General features: G+C 39.8%; 1 protein-coding gene across 2 annotated transcripts in view; it reads left to right on the forward strand.

The window, feature by feature from the left end:
• LOC122199493 (tubulin-specific chaperone cofactor E-like protein) overlaps positions 1-17648 on the forward strand; it is a 161213-nt gene that overhangs the window by 28831 nt on the left and 114734 nt on the right. For both annotated transcript variants that reach the window (XM_042904604.1, XM_042904606.1), the window contains exons 4-8: positions 158-297; positions 6474-6655; positions 7957-8213; positions 10823-10949; positions 13185-13301. In XM_042904604.1, coding sequence (XP_042760538.1) covers positions 158-297; positions 6474-6655; positions 7957-8213; positions 10823-10949; positions 13185-13301 — 823 coding nt within the window. The remainder of the gene's footprint in view (positions 1-157; positions 298-6473; positions 6656-7956; positions 8214-10822; positions 10950-13184; positions 13302-17648) is intronic.

The raw sequence follows: 17648 nt of genomic DNA on the forward strand, positions 1-17648 counted from the left end.
ACCCTTTGATCCCATCATATTCCGTGTTTTCCAGGTCCTCGTGTAATTTTGTGCTGTTTGGTTTTGATTCCTGAGGGCTGAATGTATGTAGACAAGAATCAGGCTGATTTAGAATGTGTTGTGTTCCCCACCCCCCCCCCCCCCGGCCCCGATTCAGATCGCCTCAACCTCCCAAGTGTACTGGTGTTGAACAGCTGTGGAATAACATGTGCAGGAGATGAAAAAGAAATTGCTGCCTTCTGTGCTCATGTGTCGGAACTAGATCTTTCTGACAACAAACTCGAAGACTGGCATGAGGTAAAGTTTTTATATTGCTGCATTTTGGTGAATTCTACTGAATTCTGGTTCTCACTGGAGATTCTTGTCTCTGTGTCTCAAGATAAATAACTGACTACTTCAGCTGTTCTGTTGGTTTTTTTCTTTTCAATTAACATTGTTACTGCTAATTTTTCATTAATGTGAAAAGCACCAGGGAACTTTCTTCCAGGCATCTAGAGGTTAATAAGGCTGCAGAGGTGTAGACTACCAACAATGCATTGGCGTTTCTACTGTTTCACTAGTTTATACATCCTGTGTTCATTGTACCACTCGTTCACCATTTATTACTATAAATTCACATAAAAATTGCTTGAGCTCAAAACTAAGATTGTAATAATATTAATTTTTACTACTGAAATTTACTCCAAATTTTAAGAACTTTTCTAAAACGAATATTTTAAAACTTTTCCTTATTCTATTAAGTCTCATAGGTGATTTGACAGACCCGATGTCTTTTGACCTCAGAGTAAGTCAAACCAACTACACAAATAAAAGTATTAACAACATAACATTGCCTACCTGATGATAAAATTAACTCGTGGAAGCTACTGTTAAGAATTAGGGAAGAAGGGGTGCCTGGGTGGCTCAGTTGAGCATCTGACTCTTGATTTCGGCTCAGGTCACGGTCCCAGGGTGATGGGATTGAGCCCTACGTCAGGCTTAGTGCTGAGCGTGGAGTCTGCTTAAGGTTCCCTCTCTCTCTCTGTCTCTCTCTCTCTCCCTCTCTCTCCCTCTCCAACAAAAAAATAAAAAAGAATTAGGGAAAAATAGTTCTTCCTACTTCATTCATTCTCCTGCCTTAATTTAGGATCTTCTTTCTTGCTTAAACTGTGGAGAAAGTTTCCTGATGGATTTTCCGGCTTCCCGTAAGCTGTCTTCTATAGTGCAACCAGACTCCTTTTAATAAATGGAATAAGATTATGACACTCTCCTGCTTAAAGTCCTTTAGTTGCTAAGATCTGAACTCTCTAAATGTAGCCTTCCACCATATGGCCCTTGGCTACTTTTAGAGCTTTATCTCCATCTTTAGCCATATGCTTTTTCTTGCAGCTCATGATAAACTCTTGACATGAAAAGCTTCCTTGCTTTTATTCATTCTCAGTCCACTGCTGTTTTTCCTTGTCTCCCTGGCGTCTTCCTTCCCATGTATCTTGGCCCAAGTCACTATTCCTCTATGAAACTTTCCCCGGCTCTCATTCAGGCAGAAGTAGATTATCCCAGCACCTGTATCATGCTGCTATGTTACATGTGATTATTTATCACGATGTAGTACAGTCACTTGTTTACTTGATAGTTTTCCTGCTGGACCCTGAGCTTGTTAAAAGTCGAGATTTTTGTCTCTATTATCATCAGCACCCAGAGTGTCATACTAGGTATTCAAATGTTCGTTGAATGCATTAATGAACAAATGATTGTATCTTAAGGATTGATCAAGACCTCTTGCTCCAACTTTTCCTGCGATCTTAAGAAGCTCACTTAATCCTTTGGTGTTTTGCTTTGCTCACCTCTAAGACGGGGCTGCCGATAAAACTGATCATTGAGGTGCTTTGTGGGTATTAAATGCCATACAGATTCCAAGACAGCTTTTTTGTTTAAGAAAAACCTGTCGGTGACCTAGTTGTCTTCAGCTTTTCTTATTATTTGTCTGTTTCATTGTCTTGTTTACTCTGATAACTGTGCTTCTGGTTACATTTCCTATTTTTATTAAGATGTTTACCAAATTCTTTGAGATGCATGTCCTTTGATTTTTAAGTGACTTGTTAATATATATGCAGATTTGTGTTCCAAGAAATAATCTCTATTTGTACATGGATTTATTTACTAATTCATTTATCTAAACAACTAGTATAGTTCACTGTTCAACAAATTACAGTCTTTGTCTTCTTGGTCCTTTGAGATGCTTAGTTGACATGCATGCTGTGTCCACGCTGCACAGAGGCAACAAGAACTGCCTGCTTCACCCCTCCCCATCTCCCGGATTCCCACAGTGGTCTGCTGCTGAACCTCCAGGGAGAGTTTTTAACCTGCACGGGTGACAAGTCAGACCACATTTTCCTCTGAATCATTTCACATCCTATGTTCACAGGCTGATTCCCTTAAATGTGTTTCTTTGGGAGTGTAAAATTTCACAAAGGTTTTGTGCTTTGACCACGTACATAAGCTAAGCTTTTGCCAAGTGGTGAGAACAGTTTAACAGTGATCGAGCTGGTGCCTCGGAAGAACAATCTATGTCAGTGTGGATCAGAACACAGAGTTTACACTAGGCAGTTCAGCCTTTTCTCTGCTTAGAGAAAGGTCTACACTAAATATTTTCCATCCATTAACATGTATGGCCAGAGGGTCATATGTTCATTTGTGCTCTGTATGCATATTCTTACGTGTCCTCTATAAGTCTATATCCAGGCAGTTTTCAAATAAGTCTTTGTTGCTGCTACCGTTCGGGTTTCCGTTTTCCAATTTATTTTTGTTTTCATCATTCCTTTATATTTTGTCCTTTGCTTTAACTGTAGTTGATGCCAATCTTCTAGAATATCTATCAGAGAGCACAGAGATGGGAGAAACACTGACAGCAGAAGAATATTGATTTTTAGGATAGATTAAACTCTGCCAGGCTACAAATGCCTCATAGGTCACAGTTTTAAGACATTACATTTCGACCTCCTTACAACCTGTGTACCTGATCACCAAAACGATAAATTCATCCCTGGCCATTAAGTCAGTTTATTTTGGCCAGTTTTTGATATAGCAATGTGGGACCAAATAAGATAGTTTCTTCTTTTCGTGTTTTGAATGGTGACTAATGTTATAAGTAACTTCTTTTGTAGTTTAAACTACTGGCTACTGTATGTATATTCAGGGACAAAGATAAATATGAGTGAGAAGTGTGATACTGTGAGGGGAGGCAAAGATTTGTCTCCATCCTTTGAAAATTGGGCATCTGTGTGTGAAAAAAGATGCATTTTTTAGCTTTTGACTTGAATTTCCCAAGGCATCTCCTTTTTCCTCCCTTTCTTATCAAAACCATTTTATAGGAGAAATTAACCCAAGTAGTTGAGAGGAGGGAAGAATTAGCCCCTCAGGTGAGGCAGAGAATAGCTTGGGTATAAGTTACAGATTGTTATCTTACAACCCTTTCCCCATTTTTCTCAAAAGTTTAGTTTCTTCATTTTTACAAGCAGAGTAGAGGCTCCTCTATTAAATCATAGAACTGTAGAGACCTAGAAGGTCGTGTAAGTTCACTCCATGTTTCGGCACACGAACAACGCAGGTTTGAACTGTGTGGGTCCATTTACATGCAGGCTTCTTGCAGGACAGTACTGTAAATATATTTTCTCTTCCTTACGGTTTTCTTAATAACATTTTCTCTAGGTGGGTGGAGGATGGGCTAAATGAATGATGGGTACTAAGGAGGGCACTTGTGATGAGCACTGGCTGGCGTCTGAAAGTGACGAATCACTAAATTCTTCTCCCGAAACTAATATTACACTATATGTTAACTAACTAGGATTTAAATAAAGACTTGAAACATATAGAAAAAAGAAGAAGAGAAGAAAAAAAGGTCAGGTGTAAAAGAGAGGATCTCTTTTGTAAAAATTCTTAAAATATCTACAGATGTAAGTGTATATGTTGGAATATGCATGCATTTTTTTTTTCTGGGAAGAATCGCAAGAATTTGTTCTGTTCAAATTTCATAACTGTGAACATTTTGTTACTGTTCTGTTTTGACTTCATTAAGGATTACCGGGGCTGTTGAATTGGGGCCTTTTTTAGTTTTCTTTATATTTCTCCATATGAAAACAAAACACATATTACTAAAACAACAAAATGAAACAAAAACATATTTTCTCTAGCTCACTTTATTGTAAGAATACAGTCCATAATACAACATACAGATAAGTTAATTGACTGTTTACATTATCATTAAGGCTTCCTGTCAACAGTAGGCTATCAATAAAGTTTCAGGGGAGTCAAAACTTGTAGGCAGATTTTCAACTTTGTGGGGTGTTGGTGCCCCTAACCTCTGCGTTGTTCAAGGGTCAGCTGTATCACTCTAACTAAAGGAGTCTTTTTTTTTTTTTTAGAGTTTAAAAAAGGTAAGTCAGTATACTGCCCTAGAAACTCGCTGAATGTTTGTTTGTAGGACATTTTTAGAAGTACATTTGCCTGTGTAATTAATATATTTTTGAAAATCTTATCATTAGTGTAAGGTTACCCCCAAATCCTTTTTAGCCTTAACCTTTTAAAGAATATTTTTATTTGTAACATATATTATTTTTTCCTGCTTGAATTATTAGACTATAGTCCAATTTTATTTTTCTAGGATATTCCATACGATATAACATACAGCCAGGGTTGACAGATTGGTTCATACTATACTTACTATGTTAGGAATAGTTACATTTATTGAATGATGTTGTGCCATTAATTTATTCAGCAAACATTAAGTGCCCACTGTGCAGTAGTGAACTATTCCCTGCTTTCGTGGAATTTACATCCTATTGGGGAATAGGTAAGGAAGTAAGTTTCTACACTGGGTTCAGTGCTTTACACTGGATCTCATTTGTTCCCACCAACAGTCCTGTGAAACAGGTGGGTCCTATTGTCTCTAAGTTACAAATGAGGAAGTGGAGAGTTGGGGAGGGAAAGTAACTTGTCAGACCACACAGCTAGGAAGTGTTGGAACCTGGTTTGAACCTAGCTTTTTTTGACTCTGAAAACAGTCCTATTTCTCATAACGTTTAATCACCACATTTCCTATTTGATGCTTACTACATTTACTGGGCTTTGAACATTTACTTCATACTGTTTAAGCTCGTTCTTTTTTTCTGGTTGTATTTATAATCTAGTTGTGGTATGTTGGAAGAACCATGGCTCTGATTTTTAAATCCTAGATTGGGTTCTTGTGATGCTGAGACCTTAGTCAAATTGTTTAACATTCCTGAGCCTGACTTTCTTCATTTGTTAAAATGAAAATAGTTTATCTTGCAAGTTGTTTTGAGAATTGAGTGAAATAAGCTTTATGAAAAGAGACTAGTACCATGTAGAGGTAATAGTTAAGGTGAGTAATGCTGATTTCCTTTTTTAAAAAAATCTTCTTTCCTACCAAGTTTCTAGCTAAATCGTTAAATTGATGATCATGTTTCCTCTTTTGTTATGGATGCTTTTTGTTTTTGAGTGTATATAAAGTTTGGTCATCTTCTTTTATCTTATTCTTTTGAGAGAGAGCCAAGTGGGGGAGGGGCAGAGAGAGAGGGACAGAGGAGCTGAAGTGGGCTCCGCCCTGACAGCAGACAGCCCCATGTGGGGCTTGAACTCACAAACCTCGAGATCGTGAAACCACAGGATCATGACCTGAGCTGAAGTCAGACACTCAACCGACTGAGCCACCCAGGTGCCCCCAATTTGGTCATCTTTGAGCCAAATTGAAACTGTTTCTTTAAAAAAAAATTTTTTTTTTTAATGTTTTATTTATTTTTGAGACATAGAGCATGAGTGGAGGAGGGGCAGAGAGAGAGTGAGACACAGAATCCAAAGCCGGCTCCAGGCTCTGAGCTGTTAGCACAGAGCCTGGCTCGGGGCTTGATCTCACGAACCACAAGATCATGACCTCAGCGGAAGTCAGACGCCCAACTGACTGAGCTGCCCAGGCACCCCAAGTTGAAACTGTTTCTAAGTGACTGTGGTTATGTCAGTTTTGAACACCTGAGCTGTTACCGTGTGTTCTTCAGTAAATCTTTAATTAGCCTTAATATTGTACTGAGGACAAAAGGAAGGAGAAAGTCAAAGAGAATTACATGACCCAGTCTCAGGTCTCTAGAAACTTGCAGCCTAAAACGTCATCAAAATTATCTTTTCTCCATTTATCAAAGAGAATATCATACAGAACAGAATCAAAAACCTTGCCAAAGGCAACGTGTAAAGTCTTTCTTTTGTACCATTAATTTTCAATTATGTCACTCTTTCATAGAAAGATTAAATTCTTTGCCAAGATTTGTTGAAATTACTTACACCCCTCTGTAGGTATCGTCACTAACAGGACTCCCTAATGTGAATGGCCTTTTGCCTGGAGCCCCACTCACTTAAGCTTTATGAGCATGATTGCGATTTAAAAACTCTGATTGCTGCCTGATACGCATTTCTTTTTTTCTCCCCAGGTCAGTAAAATTGTGTCAAATGTTCCCCAGTTGGAGTTTCTAAACCTGAGTTCCAACCCTCTGAATTTGTCGGTTTTAGAAAGAACATGTGCTGGGTCCTTCTCTGGGGTTCGCAAACTTGTCCTCAACAACAGCAAAGCTTCTTGGGAGACGGTCCACACGATACTGCAGGAGTTACCCGAGTAAGCTCAGAGAGCATGATGGAGAGGGGGCTGTGTTGCCATCTTTCTTAGTACACAGAATCACTGCTGATCTCCCATCTCAGAAACACTAGAACAGCAGATTGGATGGAGAACGAAGTCAGAAAAATGAAGTACTTAGAAGGAGGGTAATTTAGTAGCATTTTCTTTGGAATACTTGTTTAGTGTTGAGTAGCACCCAGACATAAGATATGTCATCCTTTGGCGAGAAAATATCCCTGAGAAGCACTTATCATTTCTAGATCAACCCACCCTTTCTCCATTTTAATCTTCTGATTACCTGATTTCAGAATTTTGCGTCAGCGCTTTTCTTTGGGACGAAAAAAAAAAATCATACGATCTATAAAATATATTAACACTCAGATGATTAAGTGCCTCGCTGGCCCGATGAGAAAATGGAACACTTTTCGATAATTTAAACAAGAAATTATGCTTTTGTTTGTCAGTTTAGAAATGCTTTCTTACATTTGTTTGTATGTAGCTTTGAATAAACACACGAGTATTCAAAGGAAGCAGCTTAAAGAAATATGTGAAACTGTAGTTTCTTTGTCTAAATATGGAACTTATCAAAGCCTTTTGAGTCTGGTCTCACCCCATTTATTCCATCTGAGTTTCTCACCATCCCTCTAATGAGACTGGTTGCCACTCACTTCACACAACCCCTGGCATGGCAGAGAATGAGCTTGGAGAGCCTGCTTCCCCCTACTGGCCATATGACCGTTGAGAAGCGAATGAACTCCGTTTCCTTGTCTGTAAAATGGGTGTAACTGTATCTACCTGGCAGAAATAAAGCACTTGGAACAGGGCCTGGCTCAGGGTAGGAACTTAGTAAATGATAGTTAATATTTCTGTTTCCACACATTGCGTTCACATTGTTTCTGGGATTTTCCTCTTATCTCCTCTCAACTTTTGCAAGTCTGCCCTTCCTTCAAGGCCATGCAGTCTTCCCTGACTATTCTAACTACAATTTCAATTCCACTCCTATGTGAACTGCTATCTTAGAGTGAGTACTGCCTTATTTAGCATTTAGTTATTTAAGCACAAAATTAATTTAGTGGGTTATCATCCTGGGTTATATCGTTCTCTGCTGTTTTATGTGTTTTGGGTTCTGTGTCTCCAGCTATATTTTAAGCTTGAGAAAGACATCTTTATGTCTTCCCCGCAATACCTACCAGACCCTCACACACAGTAGGCACTTATTTATTTATCGAATAAATGAAAGTAGGTGCAAAGTAGAAACATATCTGCTTTCAACAATGAAATATTTCCTTTTTTCTCTGCAGTTTGGAGGAGCTCTTCCTGTGCCTTAACGACTATGAAACAGTGTCTTGTCCTTCTATTTGCTGTCATTCTCTAAAGCTACTACATATAACAGACAATAACCTCCAAGACTGGACTGAAATACGAAAGTTAGGAGTTATGTTTCCTTCACTGGATACTCTCGTCCTGGCGAACAATCATTTGAATGCTATTGAGGAGCCTGATGATTCACTGGCCCGGTTGTTTCCTAATCTACGATCCATCAGCCTCCACAAATCAGGTGAGGTACATGCAAATTGATCTGAGCTTACACATGAGATCAATGATCGTGTATTTCTTTCAGTCACGGCTCTGCCTCCTTGTAGGATGCGTTTTCAAGAGTGACATGCAGGTGCCAGTTGATTAGCTAAATTTAGGGCGTCCGTGTTCGTAAATGATAAATACCAAGTGGCATAGCATCTTATTAGCTGTTTATGTTTTATATGCTGAAGAGGTCATACCATGAAAGGAGTGAGACAGATTGATGAGTTGGACAGTAAAAGGCAGGGTCAGAGTACAAGGAATGACAAACTAGCCCATTTTGTCTGGATTCAGGTTAAGGAATTTCAACCTACCGTACCCTGTAAGTGCTTACTTTTCTCTTCTAGTATGGTATGGTAGTTACATAGCATTAGATAGGATTGATAGCCAGTTTGCTGCCATTTGATTCTGTGTCTCCCAGAAATGAGTATTTTTAGCCTATTTTTTTTAACTAATAAATTTTATGTTTTAGAGCAGTTTTAAATTCATAGCAGAATTGAGCAGAAGTACTGAGTTCCCACATACTCTGCACCCCCGCCCCCCCCCCCCCCGCACAACCTCCCCACTCTCAACATTCCAGCACCAAAGTGATACATCTGTTAATCGAGCCTACATTTTCACATCATCACCCAAAGTCCGTATCTCACATGAGGGCTCACTCTTGGTGTTCTGTGCTTGGGACAAACGTGGAATGACATGTATCTGTCACTATAGTATCATACATAAAAGTTTCACTGCCCTAACAATCCACTGGGTTCTGCCTGTTCGTCTCTCCATACGCCCAGTCCCTGGCAAACAGCAGAGACCTTTTTACTGTCTCCGTAGTTTTGCCTTTTCCAGAATGTCATATAGTTGGACTCATACAGTATGTGGCCTTTTCAGATAAGCTTCTTTCACTTCATAATACGCTTTAAGTGTCCTCTATATCTTCTCATGGCTTGATAGCTCATTTCTTTTCAGCGCTGAGTAACTTTCCATTGTGTGGCTCCGCCACAGTTTGTTTATCCATTCACAAGCTGAAGGACATCTTGGTTGCCTCGAAGTTTTGGCGCTTATTAATAAAGCCGCTGTAAACCTCTGTGTGCGGGGTTTTGTGTGGACAGTAAGTTTTCATTTCATCTGGGTAAATGCCAAGGCGCGCGGTTGCTGGATCATACAGTGAGAATATGTGTAGTTTTATGAGACACTGCCTGCTGCCTTCCAAAGTGGCCGCCCCACTTGGCGTGCCACCAGCCACGAATGAGACTTGCTGTCGCTCCTCATCTTTGTCAGCATTATGTGCTGTGGATGTGTTGGATTTCGGCCATTCTAGGTGTGTGTGGTGGAATCTTGTTTTAATTTGCAATTCTGTAATGACCTATGATGTCGAGCATCTTTTCCTATGCTTATTTGCCATCTTGGGGAGGTGTCTGTCTGGGTCATTTGCTCATTTTTTAGCTCAGGTTGTTTATTTCCTTACTGTTGAGTTTTAAGAGTTCTTTGTGTATTTTGGACAACAATCCCTTATCAGATGTGTTTTTAACCAATCTCTTCTTCCAGTCGGTGACTTTTCTTCTCATTCTCTTGACATTGTCTTTCGGCCCATTTCTTAAAACCTATGTAGCTAAAAACAACTCTAATCTACAATTGAAAAAACACACAGCTTAATTTGCCATGGAAGTCATGCCATGGAAGTGGGAATGAGGTTTTAAAAACCAGTGTTTTGCATAAGGAAGCTGCTTATGACACAACTGAAGGGAAGAGAACAGTGGTGGCTTGGGACAGTATACACCAGAGCCCTCATATATCACTCCTCTGCTTACCCTTGCTTCAGGTTGATGGAGAGAGGAAGGGGCTATGTTGTTCTCTGAAATAGACTGAGCCTGTTATAAGATTGACCACGTTCATTATTACAGGCATATTTTTCCTGGAAGTGCCAACTATTGACTTGGATGATATATTTGCTCACGGGCCATAGGAAGACTTTTCTTTTAGCACTAAGTAATCTTAATTTATTGCATGTTCTCATGACCCAATGGTTCAGGTTGTCTGTTTTTGCTTTTGTTTGTTCTGCTTTTAAAATCTGTCTTCCCTGTGCCCAAAATGAGGGCAGTATGTAAGAAAGATATTATTTATTTTCTGGCTCTATTGAACTTGCCCCGTTTTAGAATTTGTTAGGTAAAAATGTGAGTTTGACAGTATTAACTCTGATCAGTAGTTATGTTCTGTGAGTCTGTATCTGGTGAAAAAGTTGACCGCGTCCCCCTTTTAATGTAATCATGGCATACATCGTGCTTAGAGAAACCGGCAGTGACCCTCTTTACAAGGCCATTTGGGTGGACAATCAGTACCTTAGTAGGATGTTGGAGAATGAAGCTCTCTTCTCCTTGACCACTGGGATCATAGGGAGAGGAGCGGCTCTAGGGAAGTTTCTATGGTGTTTGACTGTATTCTGTTCTGTCGTTGCATGTAAGAAGATTTTCAGGATCTCTAACTAGTTTACGATCATTTTTAACATTTCAGAAATTAATTGAAGCAGTTTTTTCTATGTTAATCTTCTTTTTTGTGTGCTTTTCTGGATTTACTTAAATGATATATTTCTCAAATCAGGTTTGCAGTCCTGGGAAGACATTGACAAACTAAATTCATTCCCCAAACTTGAAGAAGTGAGATTATTAGGAATTCCTCTTCTGCAGCCCTATACCACCGAGGAGCGGAGGAAATTGGTAATAGCCAGGTCTGTTGTCTGATGACTCTCCTTGCTTCTCTCGGGCCTTGTTTCATTAAAGGGATGGTGCGCTAATGAGGGGGAGTGCACCATACGTTTCCCCGTCTCTTGAACAGACAGCACTTGAAGGGGCTGCGTCTGTAGCTCCAAATCCCAGAAGAAAGAGAACACGGTGTGATGAGAAAAATGTGAAAAGTAATCGGCCTGCCAAGAGCACTGAAACGTTCCCTCACAAATCTATTCTATTTTTACACTTTTTAATACTTAACAATATTTGAAGCCCTGTTTTGGATTATGGAGAAAAAGTAGGTATAACAGGGAATGAGTTCTGTTTTAGTTGTATTTATTTTCTCTGTTAACATAGTGTCATTTAAAGCGTAAATACCTAAAAATTGGACGGTTTCAGTTCTATGAAGCTTAAGAGAGCAGCATCTGTGTTTTCTCCTTGAATATAGATTGACTTAAACATGACTACCACACGGCTGTGTTCTTCTTCTGGCTCCCCTGCCTCTCGTGTCTCCATCTCTGCCTCTCCCAGACTGCTGAAAATGAGTGTTTATTTTTGTATAAGCCTTTAGCAGCAGTAAGATTTTGCCTGAGATGTAAAGGGCCGTGAAGCTTTCATTTGTTCTCTTTGCGTGCCATACATAGTGGTTTTGAAAGGGGCTTTAAGTTCCCTAAAGAAGAGTGGTTCTTCAAAACGCATGAACATAGGGAAAAAAAAGAGAAGAGAGGGGCCAACCAGAAAGCACTCTTAACTGTAGAGAACACACTGAGGTTTGCTGGAGGTGAAGGTGATGGGTATTAAGGAGGGCACTTGTGGTGAGCACCAGGTATTGTATATAAGTGGGGAATCACCAGATTCTCGTGCAGCTAATATTACATCCATGCTAACTAACTGGAATTTAAATAAAAACTTGAAAAACGAAAAAATTTAAAAAAGCGGAGTATTCTTTAAACAGGGTATTGCTCTTTCTACCCAGCTAACACCTAACAGATCCTTACTGCTTTGTAACATACACGTTAATATCTCATTGAAGAAATACATTTCAGCGTAGTTTCCTTCTAGAAAGAGTAAGTCTTGTAGTAGGCCTTATACTTTACTTTCTTCACGTAATTCTGTTGTAAATATAGTAAATTGATTCCTGTACTGTCTACTCTGTAGACCTCTGCTGTCCAGTATGGTACCATTAGCTATGTGTGACTTTTGAACACTTGAATTATGGCTAGTCTGAATCGAGATGTGCTGTAAGTGTAAAAATATACACGGGATTTCAAATACTTTATATGAAAAAGAGAACATTAAGTATCCTATTAGTTATTTGTTAGTATTGATCGCAGGTTGAAATGATTAAATCCTGGATATAGTGGGTTAAATAAAAATATATCCTTAAAATTAATTTCACCTGTTGTATTTTTATTTTTTTAAATATGGCTACTAGAGGGGCGCCCAGTGGCTCAGTCAGTTAAGTGTTCGACTCTTGATTTTGGCTCAGGTCATGATCTCACAGTTCATGGGATCAAGCCCCATGTCGGGCTCTGTGCTGACAGCACAGAGCCTACTTGGGATTCTCTCTCTCTCACACTCTGACCCTCCCCTCCTCGTGTTCTCTCTCTCTCTCTCTCTCTCTTCTCTGTCTCTTTTCTCTCTTCTCTCTTTCTTGCTCTCTCTGTTTCTCCCAGAAAATAAATGAATATTTTTAAATAAATAAGGCTACTAGAAAATTTAAAATTACATACGTGGCTTGGATTATATTTAAGTTGGACAGTGCTGGCTAGAATCTTATTTTGAAAGGTAAGGTATAATTATAAAAGGTCAGTGTCACATCTAAAAATGAAACTTTAAGGGAAGCTGGGTGGCTCAGTTGGTTAAGCATCCAACTCTTGGTTTCAGCTCAGGTCGTGATCTCACAGTTCTCAGTTGGAGCCCCGTGTCAGTCTCTGTGCTGACAGTGCATAGCCTGCTTGGGATTCTCTCTCCCTCTCTGCCCCTTCCCTGCTCACTCTCTCTGTCTCTCTCTCAAAATAAATAAATAAATAAATAAATTTTTAACGAGACTTTAGACATTTTGGGTCCTTTTATTCTATACCACTTTAGTTCATGTAGGTAGTTGTACATAAGCAGAGTTACATCAAACGTGTCCTTTCAAGAGAATAAGACTGGGCCTCAAACCAATGATTTTATTTCGAAAGCTGAATATTCTTAGTATCTTAACATGTCTTTATTTTGGTTTTTACTTACAGATTGCCATCCGTCTCCAAACTTAATGGCAGTGTTGTTACTGATGGTGAGCGAGAAGATTCGGAGAGATTTTTTATCCGTTACTATGTGGATGTTCCACAGGAAGAAGTGCCATTCAGGTAAAAACTACTCATCAGTTTAGCTACATTTTAGCAAGTATTGAGGCAATTTAAGAACTGTTGCTTTAGAGCAAATCTAATAATTTGTTACGCGACCCTTTTAGAGGACTTTGGTGATAGGTTAAAAAAAAAAAAAAGGAAGAAACACAAAGCAAACCCATTTTATCTCGTTTTCCACAGTGTGTTTCTTCTAACCTTGCACTTGTATTAAGAATGGTCGGGTAAGTATTTGACCACTTCCACCCCCATGCTCCATGTCATCGATTCCTGTTTGATTCTCTTCTCCAGGGACACATCTTCACCTCCCCCAAAACTGGTCTCTTCTTTCACATTGACCTGCTTTCAGGATATACTAGGTTCTGCAGTTTGGAAGATTTGGCAAATAGGCATTAGGTTTCGAGAATACGGGGAAAGGACTAGAAAACAGACTCTTAAGGAAATACTAAAGGAATTAGGATGGTTGAGTATGAAGAGAAATGCGGAGGGCTGAATTAGTGATTACCTTTAAGCATACGAAGAGTTACTGTACATAGTTTGAGGAGCAACTACCTTTTTTTATGTTTGCTTATTAAATAAAAATAAATGAAACTTTGAGTATAGTTGGCACACAATGTCACATTAGTTACAAGTGTGCAACAGAGAGATTCAACAAGTGTGTATGTTGTGCTGCACTCACCACCAGTGTGGCCACCGTCTGGGACCACACAACACGATCGCAATACCATTCATTATATTCTGTGTTCTGTACCTTTCACTCATGGCATCATTGGGAGCCTGTGTCCTCCTGTCCCCTTTGCCCGTTTTGCCCATTCCCCTTCCCCCTTCCCCCTTCCTCCGGCAGCCACCAGGTTGTTCTCTGTGTTTACAGGTCAGATTCTGCTTTTTGCTTTGTTTGTTTTGGTTTTTAGATTCCACATGCAAGTGAAATCACATGGCATTTGTCTTTATCTTATTTATTTCACTTAGTTTAATATCCTCTAGGTACATCCATGTTGTCACAAATGGCAAAAAAAATGTCATTCTTTTTTATGGCTGAGTAATATTTCAGCGTGTGTGTGTGCGTGTGTGTGCGTGCGCGTGTGTGTGCGTGTGTGCGTGTGCACGTGCCACATCTTTATCCACTCATCTATCGATGGACACTTGAGTTGCTTCCGTATCTTGGCTATTGTAAATAATGCTGCAGTGAACATAGAGGTGCACATATCTTTTCAAGTTAATGTTTTTTTAATTCTTTGGATAAGTACCCAAAAGTGGGATAGCTGGATCATTTGGTATTTCGAGTCTTAACTCTCTGAGGGACCTCCATACTGTTTTCCACAATGGCTACACCAATTTACATTCCCACCATAATGCATGAAGGTTGGGAAGGAGCTACATTTAATACTCTGTAAATGTAAAAGGAAATGTAACAGGTATGATATAGGTAAACATACAAGGAAAAAATATCCCCCCAAACTGGTTTTTAGGTGTTGGCAACTAGAACCACTAAGCAAAAATGTTCTATGCTTTCCTTAATGACCTTAACAAATAACACGAATCACATTAGACAAGCAGGATGCAAGTTAGGACTGAATGGGAGTCTAGTCAGTTGATCTTCTGGTTATAAATTTCTGTGATTCCAATTCATCCTTACTAAATATATCTAATTTTCCCCAGAGTTTTCTATTACTTACAGCTTTGAGGGGGTTAACATTCTATAAGGCTCAACTAGTACTGTATAAAAAGATTCTGTGGTTTTGTTAGTAGTATTTTAAAGCATAAACATTTTAAAAATATGAGACAAATCAAGATTTTTGAAGACTGCCTTTTAAAATTAGCTAAGGACAGCCAAATAGGGAGAAATAAATATTACCGTGCCTTTTAATACAACCTAGAAATAATAGGTTAAGCAGCATGACTTTGTTTTTTTTTTTTTTTTTTTTTTGTAAAACATGACCTAACATCTATTAGTTTTACTTGATTCACTCTAACTTATTTTTTTTTTTTATTAAATTTTTTTTTTTTTCAACATTTTTTATTTATTTTTGGGACAGAGAGAGACAGAGCATGAACGGGGGAGGGGCAGAGAGAGAGGGAGACACAGAATCGGAAACAGGCTCCAGGCTCCGAGCCATCAGCCCAGAGCCTGACGCGGGGCTCGAACTCACGGACCGCGAGATCGTGACCTGGCTGAAGTCGGACGCTTAACCGACTGCGCCACCCAGGCGCCCCAATTCACTCTAACTTATTAACGGGAGAAGTAAATATTTGGGCTTTGAGCATAAGCTCATCATTATAGTTTATTTAATTTCCAGCCCGCTGCAGGAAGTAGTACACATATAGGCAGTACGTTGTTTTCTGTCTCGATGGCATAATTTTCCTAAAGTGCGTATATACCTCTGCACTAGTCCGTGTTCTTGAATTCGGGTCGTGGCCACCATCTTCAACCACAGGAGGAATTTATTGGAAGGATATTGAGAAACTGCGAAAATTGTTAGGCAAGCTGCAGAACCAGGCCTAGACAGGAGCCAGGGGCAGCAAGAGCAGCCAAGGTGTCACTTGGTGTTTGGCCTCACGTGTCTCTGCTGGCACCGTCCTCCCTAGTCACCACAGTGCTGGACTTCACCGCCGGACGCTTGCGGTTGTGCATGGGCTGTGCTGGAAATAATCTCTCGCTGACCTTTGCCTCTGTGTCTGACCAATCGATTGTCTGTGTTTAGGGTACGTGCTCACATTTTGTCTTCAGAGAGATAGGGAGAGGGATTACCTGTTCCACTTTGGCTTCTGCAGTGAGAGGTAGAACCCTGCTTTGCCTGATCTTCGGACTTTTCCCCAAACAGGAGCAATTCAGTAAAAAGAACCTCTATGATAGTCTGCCATTTTGACTGTCCAACATCTATGAGGATACCTTTTCCGCATAGTTCTACATATAAAAAATTATTCTTGCCTGTCCTAATGTAGTCCTTGTACAAATGAAAACACATTTCTTTCTCCCTGAAATGAGATAACCTGTTTATTCTAATCCTAAAGACTGTGACCAATTAGCTACTGTAAAAGATTCAAGCTATTTTAATTACCACTCTGGCCTTGCTTCCTGTTTATGGAATTATGCCTCCTTTCCCACTCACTAGTGGTTAAATGTCACTGCTTAGTGTCTTCCACTTTTCTTGAAATTGAAATGAGCAAACTGATGTCAGTGCCTTACTGGTCTGTTAAATATTTTTCACAGGTGTGAGTGTTCTACTCATGAATGTATTTTTCAAGGCCTTGGAAAAGGAAGTGTCTTCTAGGTCCTTTGGTTCATAGATGGAGAATGAGTGAAGGAATAACATGGGTGGCAATAATTTCCATCATTCCTGTGTCCTGAAGTGTTTTATTTTCTCCTTCCACATCATCCCCCAAATTGGTGGCATCTCAACTTTGTTTAGCATAGACCACCATGAGTCCAATTTCTAATCATCCAACTAGACAAAATTTTAGAACCACTTCCAGCCACTAAAGCTACCTTTTTGAACTCAGAACCTCTGGTACTGTACTTACATCAACAAAATCAGCTAGATCTAACATTGCTTCTCCTTCCTGGGTCAGCACACTCGGAATCTATTCCTGTACTTATTTCCTGCATTTTGTCCACGTAAATGTGCGAATTCTTGCAATTCCTTTGATGTTTTTGTAATCAACCCTACAGAGCATGCTGTGATCTGATGGTAGTGGAGCAGAGTGTGTGTGTGTGTGTGTGTGTGTGTGTGTGGAAGGATGAGGCAAATAGGGATTCGTTCACTCTTGCAAGGTAATTCCCTTAGGCAGGGGTTTCTCCCGCCTTCTCAAGCAAGAGAGGAACAGTCTCTTTAAGCCTGCTAGCCAGGGGCCTGAGTGAGGATTAGGGATTCAGGATGTTCCCGAGCCCTCAGAGTCTTCCTATGTACCTCTACTCCGGGTCATTCTCCTCCCCATCCCCACTCTTTCCGGTCCGTGCTTCAGCTTTCGTAGAACAGTCCCGATATGGATACAGATTTAACTGGCCTGTAATTCAGCAACCTGGGGCATCAAACTGTGTGCATTTGTTTTTAATAGCTACCTCAGCTTTATTGTTGTAAGAGAAAAGACACTTTTCTTTAAAGTACCTGGGTTTCAGTCTGCTTTGAGCCTAGTTCCTAGGGATTTGACCTTAATATTCTCTTGATTCAGGTTGTCTTATGCCCTTAGAGTAGCAGATGCTCTGCCTCATAGTCTTGAATTCTTCCTACCGTTCACATTGTTTTATTCTTGGCAGCACTCTCTGAATCACCTAGAGCTTTCCATGGGGCCACAAGTGGACATGAGTTACTTCGCTACACCACGTCAAGGCCTTTGCACAATCCCTTCCGT

This window comes from Panthera leo, chromosome D1 (assembly GCF_018350215.1).
Source record: "Panthera leo isolate Ple1 chromosome D1, P.leo_Ple1_pat1.1, whole genome shotgun sequence".
Classification (NCBI taxonomy): domain Eukaryota; kingdom Metazoa; phylum Chordata; class Mammalia; order Carnivora; family Felidae; genus Panthera; species Panthera leo.